General features: G+C 37.7%; 1 protein-coding gene across 1 annotated transcript; it reads right to left on the bottom strand.

Annotated features, from left to right (window-relative positions):
* Nucleotides 1-1,091: 1,091 nt before the first annotated feature.
* On the bottom strand, nucleotides 1,092-21,836 carry LOC146586626 (focadhesin-like). Its single transcript, XM_085320969.1, has 16 exons — nucleotides 21,618-21,836; nucleotides 19,077-19,196; nucleotides 18,037-18,159; nucleotides 16,969-17,046; nucleotides 16,495-16,566; nucleotides 16,213-16,315; nucleotides 14,945-15,025; nucleotides 13,744-13,872; nucleotides 10,798-10,913; nucleotides 9,028-9,288; nucleotides 8,290-8,379; nucleotides 6,977-7,154; nucleotides 5,432-5,529; nucleotides 4,321-4,572; nucleotides 3,055-3,130; nucleotides 1,092-1,520 (listed from the first exon to the last, which is right to left on the bottom strand). Exons 1-16 carry the CDS (start codon nucleotides 21,723-21,725, stop codon nucleotides 1,447-1,449), a joined length of 1,959 nt encoding a protein of 652 aa, XP_085177095.1. The 5' UTR covers nucleotides 21,726-21,836; the 3' UTR covers nucleotides 1,092-1,446.
* Nucleotides 21,837-23,701: the final 1,865 nt, after the last annotated feature.

Below are 23,701 nucleotides of genomic sequence, written 5' to 3' on the forward strand. Positions count from 1 at the left end.
AAAAGCACATTTACCATCAGAATAAAATGCTAATACTCATGCAAACTCAGGTGACTAGAGCCGTAAGTCACTTCAATGCAGTAACTAGAGACAGCACCATTAAGAAGTGTCACAGATTTGCCTTTGCTAGAGATTGCTCTGAACATTATGCCCTGAAGAGCTGCCTGGGTGGCAACTACGTTCAGTGAGATCTTTAGTATATGCACTGTTAGACTGAATGTCTCCTCAGTATATAGCTATTTGGAGAACAGGAGATTACCATTATTACAAAATCTACGCTAAGCTTCCTCATACCAAGTCACTGAAGGAATGAGTAGCAGCCATTAGGCTCCATCCCACAGTAACCTTGCTAGGTGAGAAAAGCACAGGATAAGGTCAGAGGAGAATTCCCTCTACAYGGGCAATTTTGTCAGTCCTGAAATGAAGGAAATGCCTGCAGCAGGACATAGCCTGGAGAAGTAGGCCACAATGCTTCATGCAAGATACCTAAATCAATTCTGCTTTCACTGATACTACTTTGGAAGACAATAGGAACCAGTGCCTAACCACTTATTCTCAGTTAATTTTTGTCTACTTGAGTGAAGAAGCTTGCTAAACACAAACATTCCTTTAAGCTCTATCTTAGCAAGGCTGGGAAGACATGAAGTTTTCAATTCCTTCATAAAGAGCAGGAAGTTGAGTAAGGAAAATAGCACTGGTTGAGCTATTTTAAGGTTGCAAAGGTGGAAAAGAATTGCTGTAGTGCCCTTTTCCCCCAGAGGCATAGTAAAGCTCTTAAGAGCAACAGAGGATAAATGAAGCAAGAAAAGTTTCAAGTGCAAGAAAGCTGCAATTATCCTGGAACTGGGGATTTAGCAGCCACTAGAATCCTTCATTTATCTTGATAAATCCTGATAAAACTATTAYAAAGCTGGAAATCATGTTACTTCTCAGAAACCCTGATCATGTTATATGTTTTCTGYTATTCAAGCTGTGTCTTTATTACTAAAGACAACTATTATTACTGCTAAAAATGTTATCAGTTAAAAATTAATGTTCCTTCTAAAGTCTTTTGTACTAAAACATACCTCAGTAAATAGGCCTCATCCAGACAATTTTTATAAGATTTTATTTTTCCACATCTGTTCCTACAAAGCTTCAGTGGGTTAAAAGAACATTTCCCTCCAGTTGTCATTGAAACAATTCTGTAATGTTTATTTGTCATTTAGACTCAGCATAGCCCAAATGCAAGACAGTTTGTAAGAGGAGATTGCCCTACTAGTGAAAAGTAAATGATTTTTAATATTATGAGTCTTTGGGAAGAGGAGAGTGGATAACAAAAAGAGAATCAAAAACTTTCCAGTGGGCAGAAATCTTTAAAATTAGTTTTCTTGATGCCCRAATAGTAGTATTGTGTGGATTTTGCTTTTGAGTATGGACAATTCTCTTCATTGGATAAGACATAAGCTACCACCCATAAGCTTTAGTCCACACTGCTTTCTTCTTAAACTCTGAGAGAGATTTCAAGGCCAGAAGTGTAACTGTGAAAAGAAGGAAAAATCACATTAGGATGTGCAGCTCATACTGCAGAAGTTGCAAAAGTATTCCCCCCCAGTCATTTTGCTAACACAGGTACAGATTCAGTCCTCTCCTGAGTTTCTCATGACATTTTCATGGCTAGCCCGTGAGTTTCAGATGCTGCTTCCACTGTTCACAAAATATATTAGTCTCTACATCTGCTGAAATGTGAGGCTGTACTGGACTTTTCTCTTGTTTTTTGGCATGTTTCCCACTCAAATCATATCACATTATGATCTGCTGATTAGACCCTCATCTTGAAATTATGTATAGGTCAACCAACTGCTTGAATCCTATAAGCAGTCATCCAAGGCATTGAGAAGATCATAAAATATGAAGTCTTAAATCTTCTCTGTAATTCATTGATTTATTCAGTATTTGAAAGATTCATGCTTTTGGGCACGTCATATTCAAACCAGTCACATTCAAGTCATTCAGGAGCGAATTTGATGCTCTAGCACTTAAAAAAAAGAAGTTCAAGGAAAACTTTGATTTGTTTTCAACTACCAATTAATTCTTAACATACTAATGTATGTATGTAGCTATATATGCGTGTGCATATATGTATATACATATACACACATATGTGTGTGTGTGTATATATATACACACACACACACAAATACATCAAAGGAGATTCCCTCCAAACCCTCATTGTTTCTGCTGTTCTCAACTTATGTTTTCCAGAGATTAAGCAGACACAATTATCTGAAGTCTGAAGCTCTCAGCACAATGACTAAAGATCACAAGTCCTCCAAACAAGGCTAGGTATCTCAGCAATGCAAAGAACATTATAACCAGATTTCATGAAACCATGTTTAAGACCAGTAAGTCAGGTGATTCAAACGAGATACCTTGAGATAGCACAAGCTCACTTCATTCAGGAATATTAGTAGTGTCCACTTAAATTTACTCATGTATCACARTCCTATACATCTAGGTTAGTAATGGGGTACAAGCAAAGGCCACAGGATATTGCTGCAATTCAAAATATGAGGTAACTTCTATCTCTTTTCACCCTTCCTGTCAACAGCCCTCATTACTCTATTTTTTCCTGTCAGTCCACTACACCAGACTTTTCATTGTCTCTTGGCCTTTCCCCAGCATTCAATCCTCAGCTGCAATTGAAGAAATTGTTAAGGATTTCCTATAATAATATTGGAGGGTTTCCAAACAATGTGTTTCATTTGTTTTTAAGGATAACTTTAAAAGCAACTGATGGACCCATCAGGGAAATGGGCTTGTAGGACCAGGTGTATCTTGAGGTTTCTTGGATCTTTAGTGGTACATTGTGAGAATCAACAGATTGGATATCAAAGAATTTAAGAAAGTGTCACAGATAGGAATCTTATCTGACCAGTGAAGGTTCCCCTCAAGACAGTACATAGCTCTTCTACATGTGCTAATATCATGGCTTCATCACACTCCTCTTAAAAACTAGATTTTTCTCCATACTAATAGTTATAGAAAGATAAGGACTCAATTAAAATACTCTACCTTTCAGCAGGTCCTTGGAAGATTTTGATAATACCTCCTTAGGGCTTTCGGCCATATTGATAAGCCAGTCAATAATCTAAAAATGGAAATAAAAAGAAAATCCAAATTAAAATAGCCTTTGTATCAAACCACCACAAATTCTTTTCAATTTGATATGCAACATCTGATTATAATTAAACCTGAGTAACTATCTAATTAGAAGCAGTAGCCAATCAACCTTCTGCCTGAAATATCCAGAGAGTGCCTCTTACTGTCACTGTACTTTCTCGCAGTGTTAGTTCTGGGACATCTTGTTTCTTCCCATTGCCTCAGCAGTAATCCTTTGTAATAAAGAAAGCACATTAAATAATTTTTCTCCATCTTGTCTACTTATACCATTAACTTATTAATATGATTTTTTTAAACCACTCTCTTGGCCAAACATTTTAAGGCAAATTCTTCAGCATTTTTATCATCTTTGCCCCTCTTCTGATACCTCCCTCCCTCTCTGCCTCCTCCTCCCCCTTCTCTCCCCTGCCATCCCCACGTTTTCCAGTAGTGGATGCTGCCCAGAGGAGAATGCAGTATTTCAAACTTATTCGGATGATTTTAAGGGCGTATTCTCACGTGCTTTCCTCAAGCTTAATTAGACACTTGCATATGAACAGTCCTCTCCTATATTCCTCCCACATTCCCACCCTAACCCTAGCTGCAGTGGGAGCTCTGAGCACAGCAAGCATGCACAAGCCAGTCCTGAATGGATTCCAGTTTACACAAAACATTTAACTATGAATCTGTTGACTTACTAATAAGTTCTAGTAGATCTTAACCACAAGCAATCTATACTGTGGATTTATCAAACAAGGCACAAATTCCCAGGCTTGTTTTTGTCATAAGCTTGAAAATAAAATAACACATTACAAGCTGGAAAGAGGACCTCGGAGTGCTATAAATTGCCTCTGTGGTGATGTCCAACTGCAAAGGACTTGCTTTTTACTGTTTAAGTTAGTTAAGACTATCTTGCTACCAGCAGCTGCCAGCTCTTCTCTCCCAGCTGTGCCCACTCAGAGTTTGACTCCCAACACTGGAATGTTCTTTTTTCCTTGCAACTCACATATTTTACTTGAGAACATACAATATATCTGAGACAAGTCATGTCTAATCRTGGATAAAGAAAAACAAGACCACATGTCAAATGCAACAAATACAGGAGAAATAACTGTTTGACCTAAGACTTGATCTGACTTTAAGAGCAGAATGCTTTACAACCACTATATGCAATTTTACCTTCTGTGTGTGTTCTTTCCAAGGCTCTTTAGCTAGCAAGAGGGTAATGCTGTTTGGAAGGAGAGTTAGAGTCTCTTGTACAGCAAGCCTGCCAAAGGTGTGTTTGCCAATGTGATCCTCAGACAATTCTGGTGAGTCCCTTTGGTGCTTCCACGGTGCCCAGTTGGCACTGAGGCCAAGCAAGAGTGGTGCACTATGATCAGCCCAGGCAACCACAGAAGCTGCAAACAGCCACAGGAGGAAGTCTATGGTCTATGGAAAATGACAAAGTGCAGTTAATTAACTCAGTGATAATTAATTAAAGACAATTCATTAATTGAATAATATATGGAAAAGCATATGATGGCATATTCTTCAACATATTACTCTGGAGTTGTCACCCAAAAACTCAGCTAACCTTCTAAAAGCAAGACCTAAAAAGTTTTTAATATTCTCTCATGCATTGAGGTACAACAAAAACAATAAAAAAAATCTAAAAATCAAAATCAATCTAAAGCATCTACAAAGAAAGAAGTTTCTTCTAAAAATCAACCTTTTAGTTAAGGCTGATCCACTGTTCACTTTAAATGGGTAAATACAGCTTTACAGCCAATAGACTCTTCAGAGAAATTAGAGAGATGGATAAGTTTGTGGTGTCACAATCACTTGGGAAATACTGCAGCAATGCAACAAATTGCTACTTGAATTAGAAAGCAGTTATGTCCTGAATCAGAAGATTTAAGTGGTTGAACAGCTGTAACARTGAACAATATTGGTGCCCTAAAACTTCCCAAACCCCTTTTGAAAGAGCAGCTGCAGAGTTCTGATCTGATTTGACAATTCWACTGGTGAATTCAAACTTTAAATGTTCTAAATACAGCAAGTTTGAAGCAATGATTTCCTCTGGTTGCTTATAACTCTTCTTACAATTTAGATGAGATAGTTGTTTTAAAGTAAGAGTTTTAAACACACATACATTTATAAGATAATGGAGAAGAATTTCTCTATGGAGATAAGATGACAGTTTTCTAAAAGATAGGGAATAATACTAATTGCTGACAAACAGGATATGTTATATTAGAAACTGTTTTTCTCCTGCTTGAAAGCTGCAAATTATTTTCTCAGCGTGTACCTCTTTAAGATCCACATTTTGTACAGACGTTGATTTACACGTAACATTTCTGATATAACCCATCAGATCCAAAAGCCAGTCCATTCTTTTCATCACACCTGAAAGAACAAAAGTATTGCTTCACATTAAACACTAGAATGTACAATTTTCTTTAAAAAGGAAGCATAGGGAATCACTATAGCAACAAAGTACTCACTGTGGAAGAACAACAATCAGCAGTACCCCTACCGTGTTTAATTCACAGTTGACAGTGGCAGAAGGCATAGGGGCAACTGAACAGTACTACCTAAAATTTCCCCTGTAATGTAGGCAACACACTAAAAACACTGGAAAGGTATGCTAAGAGATAATCATCTTGCATAATGAGAGTTTGCAGATCCCACTAATCCAGTCTGCAGATGTGACCACTACAGAATTCTAACTCCTAAAACTTCACTAAGGTCCTTGCCCTAATTCTTCAYCCGGCTTTAGCACTGGTGGCACTGTACAGCTGTGGGGAGTGTTGATCAMATCCTCCCACAACGCAGACAGAATCAGCACAGTATAGCCAAGGCTTACAAGCTTCATGAAGTCTCTGTCAGAGCTAGTAATACTTTTTCTCTTCATTTAGATTCTGCTGCTCAAGATATATTCTGCCTCCTTTGTCCAACACACAAATAACTATGTCCAGCTTTGAAACCATGCCTTCACACAATGCCTTCTGCTGCTACTCTTTACATGTTCTCTTTTCCATATTACCTCCTCTTTTACCCAAATGAACCTCATTCCACGCATCCAAAACTCACTGCCTGCTGTTTGAAGTTTTTCAACTACAGCTGGCATCTAAAGCACTTGCAATAAAATGCTTCAAGATTGTCATTCTGTGAACARCTGAATCAGCCTAAGATCCTGCTGCCATGAGAACACAGAGATCTCATTCCTCCTGAGCTTGTTTCTTCCTCATACTGTGTGATTATATTTCTCTTGCACCAGCTCCAGTGCTTATCAGATGCTTAGCTGAGCTAACCTAGATCATTAACTCAGMAGATAATTAACTGCTGTGTTGGGGAGGAGGAAGGGTAATTTGTTTCCTATGTTAAGTCAGCTCAAGGAGTTCAGAAGAGCAGTCTATTCCCCTGGCTCAATCAGTCTCATGGGAACTTCTGCCTATTGTGTGACACACCGATAATTCTGACATTAGCTCCGAAAGACAGCAAAGTTGTACAACTACTATTGGTCTCTAATATGCTGCGTAGATTTTTAACACTCTCTCATACCGAATAAACAAAGACACTGATCTAATCAAAATTGTGGTCTGTGAACCACTTGGCTGAGATAAGTGCCTTGTACTGATCCAAGGAGCCATAAATAACTTAAAAAAGCATAAAAGCAATGTTTGATATGTGAAGAGCTTAAAAAAATTCTAAATGTTGAAAGCAGTCTCTAAACCACAGAAGTCTGGAAACCATTTGGTTAGACTATCTTAAAATTACTTAAAAAGTGTCAGTTCAGACCCACCAATATCTGTTCAYGTTGCTACCGATTTTTCTTTAAGCCTGGCCTCACCTGTGTTTTCATGGCTTACAATTCGAGTGTGATAGAAACCATGTAAGAGTATCCATGTAATAGATTCTTTCTGGTGATACCTTGCGACAGTATCAATCAAGGCACTCAAGTTCATCAGAGGCAGTCTGCCTTGAGAAATCAGATACATTTTGGTGAAGGTGGCCTTCTCTATATTGTTCTGCAAATGCAATAAAAAAAAAGTTAAGTTAAAACAAACCCCTCCCATGAGAGCAGTAGGAAATGCTGCATCCCTCTTTATGAGCAGAGGACGAATATCTGACTATCTAGTAGGCTCATTTTTTCTAAGCTAGATTATTAAAAGTGACGCAGAAGACTGTACATACTACTTGAATTTTGTATGCTTCTGAATGGTCCAGTACAGTGTAACTCAGTATAGTTTATTTGTTTCCACATTGTTTTAAATTCCACATTCCTGTTTAAATTGAAATGAGCCAGTTTGACATTCTGAAGACTTAAATCTTCTCGCAAGACAGGTTCACTGCAGTAACAACAGAGATCTTCTCAAATTGCCTTTTCCAATGTGAAAAACACAAATTAAGGAGATAACTGATTAAAAACTGCCAATTGAGCTTCCCTTTCCTATTTAAATGCCTGGTCTCTCTAATGCATCTGTCCAAAAGCAGAACAGCGTGGGAATCTGAAAACACCAAGTCCTTCCATACTTATCATTTTCTTAGCATGCAATATTTTTCAGTATTTTCAATATTTTTCAACTGCTAAGAATTCTACTGATTATTGATCTGGTGAGTTAGAAACTGATAGCTTTTATATTCCACTGTCATCGTTAGTTATCTTGTCCACCAGAAACCATTGAGTGTGAATGCAAATGCAGCAATTAAATCAACAATTCTGAAAGGAAAGGCATTCAGTCAGAGTACTTTCCACTTTTAACTGAAACAAGGATTCATTAATTCAACCTCAGCTAGTTACCAGGATGAAGTTTTAAGTATGTGGTTAGATTAATACAGGAGGCTTATGATCTACTGTTTGTATCACTGGACTAGGATTTAGAAGATATAATGCCATTCTCATTCTGCTAACAGAGCCCTTTCTGAACTTGACCAAGCTAAGACCAGTAATACTTCAGCTGCCAAAATATGGTTTTGGACACAGATCCTAACTGCTTCTGCTTCTCTCTGACGCCTGTAATTTAGAGCCAAAAATAACTTAAAAGCATGATGTATATAAATTCATCGATGCTTTGAGGAGMTAAAATATTCAAAATTAAAAAAAAAAGGCAGGTTTATTTCACATAATTTGGTGATAAGAGTTTAGGAGTAAGAAGTCACTACCTTAGAGATCTGGACGATTCGATCAATCTCTGAATCTGCCATTTCTGAGATGCATTTTGCTACATCAATATACATCTCCACTTCATCCCTCTGGAAACAGAAAAGTGAGTGCATGTTTGTATGTATACTATCAGTTTCTTCATCATTAAAATTAGAATCCAGGAACCTTGTTAATGATTATGATGAATAACAAGACGCTAGCAATTAGATTAAGTATTTATTCTCTTTTACAAATTCTGTACTTGCTCTTTCAATGTACTTAATAATTAAAGGCATAATTATATCTGAAAGACTTTAAAGACAATTTTTTAAAAGTGCCCTTTCTCAGTGTATTTTTTGTGACTAGACAGTTTCTTCACAGCACTGCGAGAAGCTGAATTCTCTCTAGAAAGAAAAAAAAATTCTTCTGACTGTTCTCTGCCTCTGTTTCAATAAAATTTATTTCAGTACCAGTTCATTAACAAAGACTTTGTAATGCATTACCGAAAACCAAATGAGAGAATACTACACATAACATTAGTTTCACAACTTAATCATATCCTAAGGAACACCTGAAAGCAACTTACACTGAAATTACACAGCAATGTTAACTAGTTCCACTTAAAATTTTACATCCTACTACAAGTTGCAAATCTGATGGCTGAGTGAAAAAAGACAGAATTCAAAATCAGTAAAAATTTCCAGTTAAAATATTCGTAATAGTACTATGAACGTTTATACCACATACTTATTCCTTACCTTAATTTCATTTGGTAAAAGCTCAAATATTTTCTCAGCAGCCCGGCACAGAAAGGTCCAGCAGTACTGGGCAGGGTTTGGTAGTTTCATTGCCTGGCTGAGACCCTCTAAAACACACTGGCAAATTTCAGGGTTTTTGGTGCGGTACTTCCCTTCGAATTGCTGCATCAGAAATACTTCTGTAAAAGACTGAAGTTTGTCTTCTGCAACATGTTTCAGCCACAGGGGAAGAGACACGAAAAGGTATTTCTGGGTTTTCATCTGAAAAACAAATACAATGCATTACAATCATAAGGTTTGCCTTACTTTTTGGATAAAAATATTATCATTTCTCTTAAATCTGTTTGGCCCTGATAATTAGATTCCTCTGTTGCTTCTTTAATCATGTTCCTCATACTCAATACAAGCTATTTAAGACAGTGAGGTCTCACTCATCATCCAACAGACCAAAACAAAATTTTAAATTGCTCTCAAGTAGCTAGAGAACCCAATGATTTTCTCTACAGGATTTATATTAGTACATATCAAGGACTCTCGTAATTTTCTCTTGTGTTAAAAGCACACRGCTCATCTTTCTCTTAGTTTCAGATTCTAACTTTTTGCTGACCTTCAACTGTTGTTTTAACGGACGAAAGTGTAAAAAGCAACTTAAGCACCACTTTAAAAGCACCTGAAGTTGGTAGAAATGGATCTTTTCATAAGTACTTCTCAGTTCTTTCTTCTTTTGATGAATGGCTTGAATTTAAGAGTTGAAATATGGCAATATTCTTTTTCTCTTAAATGCTGAGGACAGAAATATGGCACTCAAAACCCCCTCAGTATTTTTTTTTCTGGTAAGAAAAAAAACCCTGTATCTTAAAATGATCCAAAACTAACACACCCTGCACCTAGAGGTCATTCTGTGACCTCCAGATCCCTCTRTACCGGGAAATAAGGGCTCAGAAATCAAATCTTTCCTTATTGATACCTTACAAAATTACTTTTATCTTAATAACTTTACTAAGTGTTTATGTGTTTGTGAAGGCTAAAGATTTAAAAATTACAAGAGGAAATAATCACTTTTACTGGAAAAGGCCACAGAAATCCACAATGGGTTTTCTGAGAAGTGTAATGAACGGGCTCCTCAGTTAATATAAGCTGACAGAACTGCAGAGTACAGGGTACTGTGGGATTCAGGGAGTTTTTAAACGGTATCCAGGAGACCTCATCAAGCCTGTACTAAACTTCCATAAATAGAACTGCACTTCATATTGGACAATAACCCCAAATTTGACTCTCCTATAGGTTAGTCTATTAAATATCTACTTAGGCAAAGTTTTCAAGGAGAAGAAAATACTTTTTAACAGATTTAATGACACAGCTGAAAGAAACAGGCAAACTTTCAGAAAGTTAAGTAGGACATTTCTCCATGTCCATCATCTGGTCTAATAAAAGATACCTTGTGTCTCTACATACTTTGCCTTCCTTACATCTTTTGGTTAGCAGAGCTGCAGTATCACAAGAGACAAAATTTATTTTTAATTTATTTTTATTTTAAGACACAAAAATGTCTTCAATGATCTAAATAAAAAACAAGGCAGAGATTACATCTGCCTTAAATTCCAAGTGTGCAGAAAACCCATTTCAATCTAAGAAATTTGTTAAACAATGTTTCTACAGAATTCTGAGCCATAGTAATGTTTTTCAGTGAGACATCCTGAACATCTCTCTAAATGAGGAACTTCAGAGGAAAGAGGTGCTGCGGTCCTACAGACTTTCTTACATACGTACACTGAGACTGTAGACAAGGGGAGGTGCCACCCACATCCCCAAAAGCATTGCAGCGTTTTGAGATGTCTGAGCCTGTGTAACAGCAAGTTCAAGGCAGAGATGTTTTATCTCATTACCTAAAACAGAAGCAGAATAAAATAGAAGCTATGAAGAAATTCTTTACTTATAAAATAAGAGAGGGTAATTGTTCTAGCCCAGCAGGACTACATTAACTTTCATATTTCTACAGATGCTGCTTAAAGCTTTTATCATATAGAAGTCCCTTTTACCATACACACCCTAGAAGTCCCTTTTACCATACACACCCTAGAAGTCTCTATTTATGTATGCATATCTAAATAAAATCTGTAACTTCTATAACACTACAGAGGAATAATGGAGAGAAATTACATATTAAAAAAAAAAGTAGTCTATGGTGTTGTCTAAAGTCAGTAAAAATGTAGACACAAAACTGAGGTACTATTTCCTCTGGAACTCCCCTGATTTACAAAAGTCAAACTCCTAAGTAAAAAACAGGAATAAAAAAAATTCCCCACGTGTATAACAAGTTTCAGCTATTCATAAGGGCACACACAAATTTGCATCAGCATGGACTGTACAGCTCAGCATAGGATATTCTTACTTATTCTTCCAAAAGACTTTACAAGCAATTGCAAGAGTACCAAGTACAGCAGAAGTTTCAGCTGAACTATCAGCAAAAAAATTTAATTTGTTGACAAATCTTTTTGTATCTAGCAAAATACATTTCCTATAGAGCTGTTCAATGACTTGTAGTGCTTGGCACTCCATATAAATAAAATGACCACAAGAAAGATAGAAGAACAACCTATCCTTTCCTGGCTTTATAGTAAATAAATTCAAATACAATAGCACTCACTTAGCCAGCAGTAAGGGAAAGTGCAAGACCAGTAATAATAATAACATAAATCAGGAGAAACAAAACTGAACTTTATAGATGTTTGCAAGGAAAGGAGTTTGAAACTCTGACATTTATATCAACAGAAGGTGGTAGAATTGCTCATTCTGGATGTCATCTCCAGACATATGAACGAAAAGAAGGTGATCAGGAGTAGCCAGCATGGATTCACCAAGGGGAAATCCTGCTTAACCAATCTGATCGCCTTCTTGGATGGAATGACTGGCTGGGTAGATGAGGGGAGAGCAGCAAACTGTACAAACAGAGTTGTGTACCTTGACTTCAGCAAGGCTTTTGACACTGTCTCCCAGAACATCCTCCTAGGTAAGCTCAGGAAGTGTGGGTTAGATGAGCGGAGAGTGAGGTGGATTGAGAACTGGCTGAAAGGACAACCTGGCTCAGAGGGTTGTCATCAATGGCGTGGAGTCCAGTTGRAGRMCTGTGGCTAATGGTGTCCCCCAGGGATCAGGACTGGGTCCCATCCTGTTCAACTTTTTCATCAACGACCTGGATGAGGGGACAGAGTGCCTCCTCAGCAAGTCTGCTGATGCTGCCAAGCTGGGAAGAGTGGCTGATAGAGCTGAGGACTGTGCTGCCATTCAGAGAGACCTGGACAGGCTGGAGAGCTAGGTGGAGAGGAATCTCCTGAGGTTCAACAAGGGCAAGTGCAGAGTCCTGCTCTTAGGGAGGATTTAACTCCATGTACCAGTACAGGCTGGGGGCTGACCTTCTGGAGAGCAGCTYTRCAGGGAAGGMCCTGGSAGTGCTGGTGGATGACAAGYYGACCATGAGCCAGCAATGTGCCCTTGTGGCCAGGAAGGCCTATGGTSTCCTGGGGTGCATTGGGAAGAGTGTTGCCAGCAGGTGGAGGGAGGTGATCCTGCCCCTCTCCTCAGCCCTGGGGAGGCCTCATCTCGAGTACTGTGCCCAGCTCTGGGCTCACCACTACAAGAGAGACATGGAGCTACTGGAGAGAGTCCAGCGTAGGGCTATGAGGATGATCAGAGGGCTGGAGCACCTGCTCTATGGGGAACGGCTGCAAGAGCTGGGCCCCTTTAGCCTGGGGAAGAGAAGACTGAGGGGGGGGGATCTTATCAATGTCTAAAAGTACCTGAAGGGCGGACGTCAAGGGGACGGGACTAAACTTTCAATAGTGCCATGAAAAAGGACCAGCAGCAATGGGCACAAACTGAACCACACGAAGTTCTGCCTGACCGTGAGGGGGAATTTCTTCCCTGTGAGAGTGACRGAGCACTGGCACAGGTTGCCCAGAGAGGTTGTGGAGTCTCCTTCTCTGGAGATATTCAAGGCCCACATGGATGCAACCCTGTCTAACATGCTGTAGGTGACCCTGCTTGAGCAGGGGGATTGGACCTGATGATCTCCAGAGAACCCTTCCAACCTTACAAAAACAAAGAAATAGAAGAACCCAAAACAAAACAAAACCCAAAAAACAAATCAATATCAACAGATATCCTGACTAAAAGAAATATTATACAAGCTGCACAAAAGCATACTTAAGGATCAAAGCCATTCTTCAACATAAGGAAAAACTGCTCCTAGAAGAAAGCACTGAGAAATCAGGATCATAATGGAATAAGGTATAAAGTTCCCTTGTCACTCTGTGTAATTTAGTAGGCACTGTACTTCAGACTAGCAATAGCTAGATGAACCACTGAGAAGTTCAAACTTATGAAACAATTGCCTGCATTCTCTAATATGGGCACTGGACCAGAATTTAATACGTACTGAAAATAAGACACAGTTAGTTTCCAGTTTAGTAATATGCCAAGTACAAAATCTGATCCAAACTCACCAGTATTTTGGGGAACTTCCAACTTGGCTCCAAATCTACTAGCTCTGATCTTCTCTAGTCTACTCTATTATTAATGTCTACACAGAGTTAATGCAAATACATGCTTGCAAACATTTGCAAACATTTGTGGGCTCTACAGTGAAAGTGTAAGTTCTATTAGTCTGGAAGTCTCATGACAAGACCAAAAAAATCTGCAAGAATCTAYGAAGCTTACCAAAGTTTAGTCTCATCAATGGAGAAAGAATGGATGCCCAGTTCACAGGCGGATACTGATGACTTTCTCCAACTATGGCAATGGGTGCCAGAGCTACTTTCACTAGCTGAGCTGGGACAGATTCTGGGCCTGCAATAGAAAAGTCAACCACAGTCTGAATTTTATATACATATATTTGGTTAAACAGCTCAAGAAAGAAATGTGAATATAGTTTACCATTTCATATTGCACTGAAGACCAGTCTATAGTGAAAACAGAAGAACTGAAGAACATTATAAAATCACTTAGCATTCTTCTGTTTGTAGCTGTGAATTAGCTGTCTCACTTGTAATCAATAGTTATATTTTCTAATTCTAATGGTCTGCTTCCAAAGGTATTTTTGTTACTGATACATAGAAGCTTTCTGGTCCCTTTCACTTGAAGCAGTTTATGAATTAACTACAGGTATCTGTCACTTACTTGGGAAGTATTTTTGCATTTTGGCAGTAGGAGAACATTTATTCAGACCTATACAGGAAATCATCTAAAACAGCCAACTATGAGTTAACTCAGTAAAAGTCCTCCTGAAGGCAAGGCATGGGCACTTCCTACTGCCTCCAAAAGTAAAGTCTGCTTAATAGGACAGCACTGAGTTCATGCACTTGCACAAACGAATAACCTCCTGTCCTTATCTCCATTAAGATTATATTCCAAAACAAGTTTAACTAGTGTTGCTGTCATGACAGCATCCTTTCTTCAGGTTCATGTTCATTTACCACATACAGTACTAACCCATTTGACTGATACATAGAACATTTAACCAAGTATCACAAAAGGAAGTTAGAAGAAATTTTGCCTGATAATGGAGTATTCCTGAGGGTACCTGCAAACATTTAAAGTGATCTGACTTTCATTCCCACAGGAGAGAAGATGCATCACCACAGGCAGAGCAGAAAGAAGGAAGAGGTAAGAATGGAAAACTCAGAAACATTCAGCAGAAAAAAAAGTCCTCCCTATATCATCCTGCATTCTTTGTGAGTGTAATTCAGTTTCTTGTTTTAAAAGTCTTTGCAGAAATATTTAGATATTTAAATCCTGTGCTAGTGAAGTACGAATTACTATCTAGAAAAGTTCTTTCAGCAAATAAAAGTGAGGTGTTAGGGTCATATTTTACAACCACATCAGTTTTCCTAGAGAGACATTGCAGTCTGATTCTTCTTACCTTTCTTTCCACCTTCAATTGCAAAGTCAATAGCGGCCCTGATAAAGCTGTTTTCAGGCAAGTAGCTAAAATCTGGAGGAACTGTGAAGACAAAAAGACTGTGTATACACTAAAATCTGTCAGGATAAATAGTGACTTCCAGCCCACATGTAAATTCAAAGGCCAAACTGAATCCTGTTTGAGCTAACTCTAGGCCTGTAAATGATTTAAAATGATTACACTAAAAGTTCTTAATAGGTGCATTAACCTTTCCACTTCCTTTTTTTTTTTTTTTTTTTNAAAAAGCATGCTGTATATTAATCTTGGTGATAGTTGCCAGGTCTGAAAACAAAATTCATTTATCAGCTCCAAAACTAGTTGTAAGAATTTTCCTAACACGTATCAGGCCAGTGTGAGTCAGGCTTTAAAAATCAAGAGCTTCAGAAGTTTAAGACAAGAACAGACATTTCATATTTCCCTAACTTCAAGTATCTCTACTAAAATTATCCAGAAGCAGAAACTCCTAAGAGTATTCCTTTGTGATAAAGAAATTTATCAGCACTTCATGTTACTGAGTCCAAATTTATTCATAGTGAAGTGAACAGCTTTCACTTCATTAGTTCCCTCCTATCACTGGTATTTCATTAATGGTCTAATCCTGCTTTAATTTCACTTCGTGGCTGCTGAAACAGCACCAGAAGGTAAGGATGTATTAACAAAATATGAATTTCTTTCTGTGTAAACAGCTTAATTAAAAAGGCACAAATACTATTATTAGATTTCAGCTAACCAGAAAAATCTCTTCTAGAAAAATACTCTTCTGAAGAATTAGTTCTTTTTTGCTGTTACTGACTAGTTTTTCCTGTGTTGGCTTTTTTAAACAGTGGGAAGTGCTAAAGTAACTATTAGATTAATCTCAGGGCTTGGAGTGGACAATTTAGATGCCAAACACTATGTCTATGCAATTTAAAATTCGTTTATAATTTACACYAGGAGATTTAAACAGAACTAAAACAGAAGTAATAAATTTGACTGGAAGAACTTAAAATCTTTCTTTGATATCGCAAGTAAAAGCAGATGCCAGGCATCCTGCTCAGCACACAGATTCCTGCTTTTGTGTTCCAGCCTTTAGGTCAGGCACATGGGTCCACAAGCTCTCTGATTCGAAAGCTGCCATAACATTTAATACAGCTGCACTGTGCAGTCTGCAGTGTCTAATGTGTCCCTCGCTCCCTTCTTAGTTAGGAGCTACTATTTGTTCTTTAATCAGCAATAATATAGCAGCTTACCAGATGCCCTGCTCTGGGCAGAAGACAAACAGGACATATGAAGGTGTCCCAAAAGCCCTGCTGCATTTGTCTGAAGGCCAATCTGTCCTGAAAAACTGATTATCTGTGGAGACAATAGGTCACCAGTCAGTCAGCAAGCCTCAAATTAATTCTGCATTGCCTTATCTGAAGCTAGGACATGGATGTTATGCTCCTTCTTTACACAGAACTATCTTGTTTGTGCAAGGTGCTACAGTACCATATTGCATTCTCCACAGTAGGAAATGGAAAAAACTCTTTTACCTGGGTAAGGGTTCTGATGACTTCATTGAGTTTACTTTGAAACTGGGAAGACTGAATGCTTTCAGATTTCAGCTGCCAGAGAAAAAGAAAGTACTCTGAAAATTTTGTAAGTGCAAAAAGGAAACAATAAAACACAGAATGAGTGCTGAAAGTAGAGATTAGATTTGTACTTTTTTTTTTTTTTTGAGAAGTAGGAGGATAAAATGAAAAAGCTTACAGTGCCATCAGCTTTTCCCCAATGGCACCACACATAGGCCACAAAATGGGAAAATGGAATAGACCTCATACTTCACACCACAATGCTACTTCATTCAGTGCAGACCCGACACTATTTGCTATTGCATAAATAGAATGCCCTGGTATACAATCACTGCTATAAGGATGCATGGATGCAATTCCATTTTGCTTTCTAGTCCAAATCTTTAACTCAGTTTCTACGGGAGACAAAGGTACTATGTGCTTTAATATTCTCACCTGTATCATGCCTCCTTCAGAACCGACAAGTGCAACTAGCCCATTTACAGCAGCCAGACGCTGCATTGTTGGAGAACCCTGAAAGTATAATTCAGAATCAATGCAACATTCAGGTCATAGAGTAGCAGCTGTAGCACAACACACTTATTTACTTTCAAGAAAAGGCTTTTGTTCCAACTTTAAAACGTAACTGCTATCACCTTTATGTCTCCCAGCCCAACAACTTTTTCAGGTTGGCCTTCTGCACACTTGRTCACTTCTTCTCCCACCGTTCTGAATGAAAGGCTTTATCTATATGGAACGTGTCCCCTTCCCAGTCTGCAATCACCATGCATTTCTCCCTGACAAAGCACTTTCTTCTGCCACATCTATTCCGCATAAAATGTACCAATGCAGTTAAATTCTGAAACACTGTTTCTTTTATTTGTACTCATCTTCAGCTCCCACCTTGAAGTTTTAGAGTTTGTTTTCACATACACAATTTTTTTGTGCAATGAGATAAATTATTGCTACTGAACAGCAAACAGAAGAGATGAATACATCTTAATTCACACTCCAGTCAGTTACAGTAGCACAGATAAGTGGTGTCCTCAATCTACTCTGAACTGTTCAGCAGCACTCAATGCTGCAAATGCAGTCAGAGGCTACGCGTATAGACAGCAATTACTAGATCATGAAAACAGAATAGGGCAAATTATTACTTAATAAAACAATCAATCAAGAGGATAAACAGCTGAAATATGAAAATCATAATTCTCTTAGTCTATTTTTTTAAGTAATACCTAATTTCACAAGGCATCTTGATTTAATAATCTGAATTTCATCCTTGAATATTGTTTAAATGAGTGAAGCTATCCAAAATAAGATCTCAAAGGCCAAGAGGACCAAGTATTTCTTATAAACCAAMCAAATAAAAAGGGTTTTTTATTTTAGTAAACTGTCCAAACATCAAACAACATGCTTAGATAGTCCAAACTTTTCCGAGCATTACCCAGCAGAAGCAAGGAGAATTATGCCTCTACAATTCATTTAAAAAACAAAAAGTCCCCAAGATACGAATTCCCTTACCTCTGCAAGTACAATTTTAATCCAGGCTGGCATTAGCCTGTTACTCAAGTCTTCGGCTTTCCCATGACCACAAGCTGATAAACCATGAACGATTGTACCTAGAGCTAAAGCAAAACCAGATGTCTGTAAAAAAAAAAAAAAAAAAAAAAAAAAAAAAAACCCCCAAACATACAACATTTCCAAGGCAGTACTTCCTGTAAATCTACTCTTTTTCAAAAATACTGAATGTTTTTTCACTTTAAGTACATGGTCATGTTAGGTAACATAGGATTTTCTGAAATTAGATACTAGTCTTTGGCACATATATCCAGAGACTCATTTTAGAGTGGACTTTCTGATGTGAAGATGAAAAGCAGTTACAAAGGTACTTTAAGCTGACTTGCCATTTTCTGGATAAATATATTAGACAGATGGCTATTGTCATAGGTGGCTTTGATTCTAAATGGTTGTGCTTTTCCTTTTTTTCTTTCTTTTTTCATCCTCCTCCCCTCCCGCCCCCCAACAAGTGTTTAACAAAGAAGGAGAACAAGCACTGAAATACAGAGATTATTTTGGTCATTTTTACAGAGTGATCCTAAAACACCGAGGGATGAAACAGAAGAAATTGTTATCTGTAGATATGATGTGCTATCTGAAGTCTATGGGAAAGTAAAATCTGAGAAAAACACAGAAAATGTATTTTCCTACCAAGAAAAAGATCTTAAGACAAATGTTTTAAAAGAAACAATAATTTAGGCATAGGAACTAAAGACCCTATGAACTCAAAAGTACTAACTTCTCTTTTAAATGCAATCAAACATACACAAAATCTGTTTTTGCTTCACACTATGGTATTTGCTATTCAGCTACAGACAATCTACCAATGGAATAAATGGTCACCATGGCAACTGCACTGTATGCATAATACACACAAGTGTTAGTTAGTGCTCAAAACTCATTAATATGTTTCCTTCAAGCAATGAACTGGGTAGAACAATATGCAATACGAAACACTTAGGAGAAAAACAGAACTGGAGCAAAACCCAAACTCTAAGTATGACCTGCTGATTATTTTCCACTAAGGTTCGCAGCTTGTTCATGGCTTCTTCAGCCTCTGCTGCTTCTATGATTCCAACACTGAAAGCAGAGACACAGGAACAGGCCACAGAATAGGCAAGGACCTGAAAAACAATATTGTTTAATTCTGATATGCAGAGTCCGGTCAAATTCACAAACACACACGCACACAGTCATTTAGGTGGCTACCTTTACTTCCTCTGAGAGATTTTATACCACCTTGTTCCTACAACAGTAAAACATCATAATAAATTCTCAAATTTCACCTCAAATAGAAAGCAGCGTTTGCTGCTGCAGCTCTGAAGTTTTTTGTTTTTCATCACAGTCACTTCTGCATTCACACAGTATTTATTGCCTCTCTGGAGAAAATGTTGCAGCCATTGATACAAACTAAATTGTTTGCTGTAAGAACTAAACTTTGTACTTCTGTCTGCTGCTGCCTGTTCCCTGTCCAGAAGTGATCTGCAAAGTATCTGCCATGAGGGCAGGACCCGTGCACTCAGCAACAGCTCTCACACATCTCCTCAGTGCCAGAAACTGAGAAGCATCATTCTAAGCTTCATTCCTTTTCTCCCTGTAAGCTAGTGGTAAGGCCTTCACTGTTCATTTGACACTCCACCAGTAGTAAAAGGGATGCTGGTTTTACCGTCTCACCAGAATCATGGATAATATGTAGAAGAGAATTTATAAAAAAACACATAATAACACACTTGAACAAGAAAATTAATCTATGGGAAAGGCAGCCTGCTGAGAGTACAAGTTTTATAAGCCATGCATCTATGTGCTAGTATAATAAAAAAGACACGCCATCTTCAGGTTATATTTTCAGATTTTTGCTGTTCCCCCAAAAGACTCATCTGTTCTGACATTAGGAAAGTATGGCTAAAGCCTAGAAGTACTTCTGGTTTTGTTGGCTGAGGGCAAGATATTGACCTTCCACAGAAATGCTGTTATTTTTCTCAGCATGAGTATCTGATCATTACCTATATGAGCATACATAGCATGCTGTGATCCCATCAATGYTACCAGCAGGCCTATAAGGACAGAAGAGGAGCATGTAGTAGAACAGTCTCCCACACACAATGTATGGGACTAGGCTCACATCCTCAGGCAGAATCATTCACAATGTTCATGTTCTTCACCCTCAGACATGGAAGGTAAGGAAATAAAGTCTGAATCTTCACTAGGACAACTGTGCCAACTACTTAACCTCATTTGCCAACTACCTAACCTCATTTGCACAAAACTGAAGTATAGAACCGGGTATGATTGTAATGGAATTTAAGATGCCTGTAACTCCTGGGTGGGATTGCCAACAACTTGTTTTGGAAGAAATAATGCCCATATTGGACTTCTCACTGCAGCAGGCCAAAGTTCTCCCAAGTACAGGATAGYACCCCAACTATTTATTGCTCTGAAAGAACCTCTAGTGCACTTCAAATATAGTAATATTCATCAAAAGGTCATGGCCAAATTTTACCGCTACAATTATGTACGCAATTCCTTATGGAGATTTTAACCAAAAAAGGGAGGTTTTGCTTCTCATCTTGAATTACTTCCTGATGTTAAACAGTTGCTGCATTTCATCCCAGCAGTTGCTCTACTGAACTCTGTACAGAGTTTGCACATCAGTTTAACTTCAATAAAGCACTCTTGAGATCCTCAGGGAGGGATAAATGATTTCACGGATGTAAGTTATTTTAACATGCGATCCATAAACAGCAAAAGGCTAATCCCCATTACACACAGACTGCCAAAAAAATTAAACTCCATAAAATTATACATTTATTACCAAAAACAGTTTTCAGAACAGTACCAAGAACAAAAAAAAATGAACATTATCAGTGTCTTTTAAATCCCTTAGAAAAACAGTATTACGAAACTCAGCTGTTCAGCTGCTGTGAGTTTACACACTCCAGATAGAGGTTTCTGCAGCAAATATCTGCTTATTTTCATCCTTGCTTTCTGATATCAATTTCTCCAGTTTTGTCAGCTTTTAAGTTTTATCTCAACAAGGTTGTACAGTTCTTGGTACAAGGATCCAAGTCAAAACTTAAAGTAGCGTGGCAAAATATATTGAAGGGCATGCTCAAACTTAGCACAGCTTGGTTTAAGTCTCCAAAGCAATGTTACAATGAGAACAGAAAAAAGAGCTGTAGTAGCACTCAGTAGTGCAAGATTCACATTAGTTAGTGACAACAGTTTTCAAAAGACTTAGACGCACAGTTACATAGGGCCCAAATTTCATTATGAGCTAAAATCCTAAAGAAGCACTCTGAATAATGATTTTATATCTCATCAGGCAGTTTGTTAATATCTGTGCAGTATTATTGGTTATTCTAAAATTGTTTTGTTCAACAAATATAAAACGAGGCTGACAGGGTAGAAAACAGAAATCAAGGATTCAAATACAAAGACTGCATGAAACATCCAGTGGATATAAAGCTTCAGTGAAGAGTTGAGCTATTAAAAGGTGGAAGCCAAGAGAAAGAAAGATTTAAAATCTGTAATTAAACAGACCATACCTCTTGGACCCATCTGCTTTGGTCCTCACTGCCATCCAGGTAGTTACACAATTTTCGCAGTGAAGAAGAAACATGTACTCGCGATTCTGTTTGGTTGCTGTGACTCATAAGCGAAAGAACAAGTCCCACTCCCAAAATACATCCAGTGCTTAAAGAAAAGACAAAAGAAGAAGGATTAGGGATGTCTTAGCTGCTCTGAACTCTTTTTTTCACCATCAGATTTGCTTGGATTGCTGAACAGTAAGAACTCTTGGCCCTCACTGACAATCAGCACAGTCAATTTTACAAGTGGTTTTTATTTCATACTGAGATGATCCTTTTAAGAAGACAAGAGATGAAAGGAGAGTATACAATGAAAACATAGGTTCAAAATAGCAAGATATATATAAATAGCTTCCTTATTTCTTCTGCTTTGGAAGAATCAATAGCCTTGTGAACAAACATCATCTGGCAGGAGGGAAGTATGGACTCAAACCTCTCCATCTGATTCATACTGATATCCTCTATGATACCACATTTAAACACAATAATTGCAGCTTTACTTTTAGTGTTTGCTTCTCTCAGCCTCTCCTGCAAGAGATGTTTCGGTTTATGAGAATTATAAGTTACTGCCTGAGTGAGACAGCAGCTAAGAAGGCTATATGGTCATGGTATTCAGCTGTATTTCAGAGTGTAAGAATCTGGCACACATTTTAACCCATACATATTTAAATATATATATATATATACACAACAGTGGACCATCCTCAACAGGGCAGCCATATCCCAGTAGAACTAAGAATTTGATGCTGGGGATACTCAAAATTTCAGAAAGTTGCACATAAGTTTAAAGTACATAATTTAACATGGCACTTGACATGTTCTCTGGCTCTTTTTTTTTTTAGATTTTCACCAGAAATTGCACTCTGGACCTGAGAATACTTTCTTATAAAATGAAGACCTAYGGCTCCTGCAGAGTTCCAGTTTGCACAAGTCATCCACCCTAACACTGAAGAGTTTTGTCAGAAAATTCCCAACCAGCCTTAGCTACCATCACAAGATACTAAGAGCACAATGGATRCCTACTGCTCTGAAAGGTGCTCTCACTGCACAAATACAAAACAGCTGAAAGCAGCAGCTGTTACCTGAAGATGAAGCTCCCCTTTCCCTTCTGCATCGCTATGACCAATGACTAACACTGCACACAGTAAATAGTCAACTGAATGTGGCTAGGATATTAGACACTCTTTTAAGCTTGTGCTATCCAACTCAAAAAATAGGAAAAAATATTCCTTTACTTAGCAAAATGAAAAATAAACTACTGAGAATAATTTCAGTCAGTTTCAAGCTAATATTTTTCAACATGGGATGAAGATGACCAACATGGCTAGAATACTCAGTGGTGTCTTTGCAGAACAACCTTTCCTCTCCCTCTCCTTTAACTTTTCCAGTGAAAAACATGCAACAAATCTCTAAAATCAATATTTATAAAGAAGTGGTATACCTGAATTCATGAAGAGCCAACAAAAAGCAGACATGGCTACATATCAGAGCAAATCTGAATCGTACATACTTAATCTACTAGAGGTTTACAAAAATATACAGAAAGACTACTAGGTTCCTAGTTTAAGTTACTACTTTTTTTTTTTTTTTCAGTAGCCCTCTCATATACATGTGATTAATTATTTTTTTTCTTGTGATAGTGGAAATGAAACATTTAACATGAACATTAAGCTGAAAAATGTTTTAACAAAATAGAGTCCAATTCAAATGCCTTTTTTGAAGGGCATTTCTTTTTATTTGAGTAGGGAAAGAAGAGGAGAGTAGTTGTGGCAAAGGATGAAGAATAAGTAGAAAGGAATGAAGGAATTTTTCCCTTGTAGTTTTCTCATATGATTTTTCTCACAACAAAGTAATTGTACTCAATTTTATTGATGTTCTTCCATGAAATGGCATTCTATATCTTRTCTGCAGACCTCATACAAACAGATGAATCAGCAGAATGCTGTGCATGAGTAGTATAAAAGTCTTAGTTTTTATGTTTACAAAATTTACTGTTACTTATCTGTATAAAAAATGTTAGTCTGGAACAAAATTATTAAGTG

The sequence above is a fragment of the Rhea americana genome, unplaced genomic scaffold, assembly GCF_003343005.1.
Source record: "Rhea americana isolate MKP2758 unplaced genomic scaffold, rheAme1 scaffold_67, whole genome shotgun sequence".
Taxonomy (NCBI): Eukaryota; Metazoa; Chordata; class Aves; order Rheiformes; family Rheidae; genus Rhea; species Rhea americana.

Coding starts and splice junctions, on each gene's coding strand:
- LOC146586626 (XM_085320969.1), bottom strand. CDS start 21,725: ATGAGTCACAGCAACCAAACAGAATCGCGAGTACATGTTTCTTCTTCA. Junction 13,873..14,944: donor AATTGAAGGTGGAAAGAAAG/GTAAGAAGAATC, acceptor TTTCTATTGCAG/GCCCAGAATCTGTCCCAGCT. Junction 3,131..4,320: donor GGAAAGAACACACACAGAAG/GTAAAATTGCAT, acceptor TTCCATTTTTAG/ATTATTGACTGGCTTATCAA.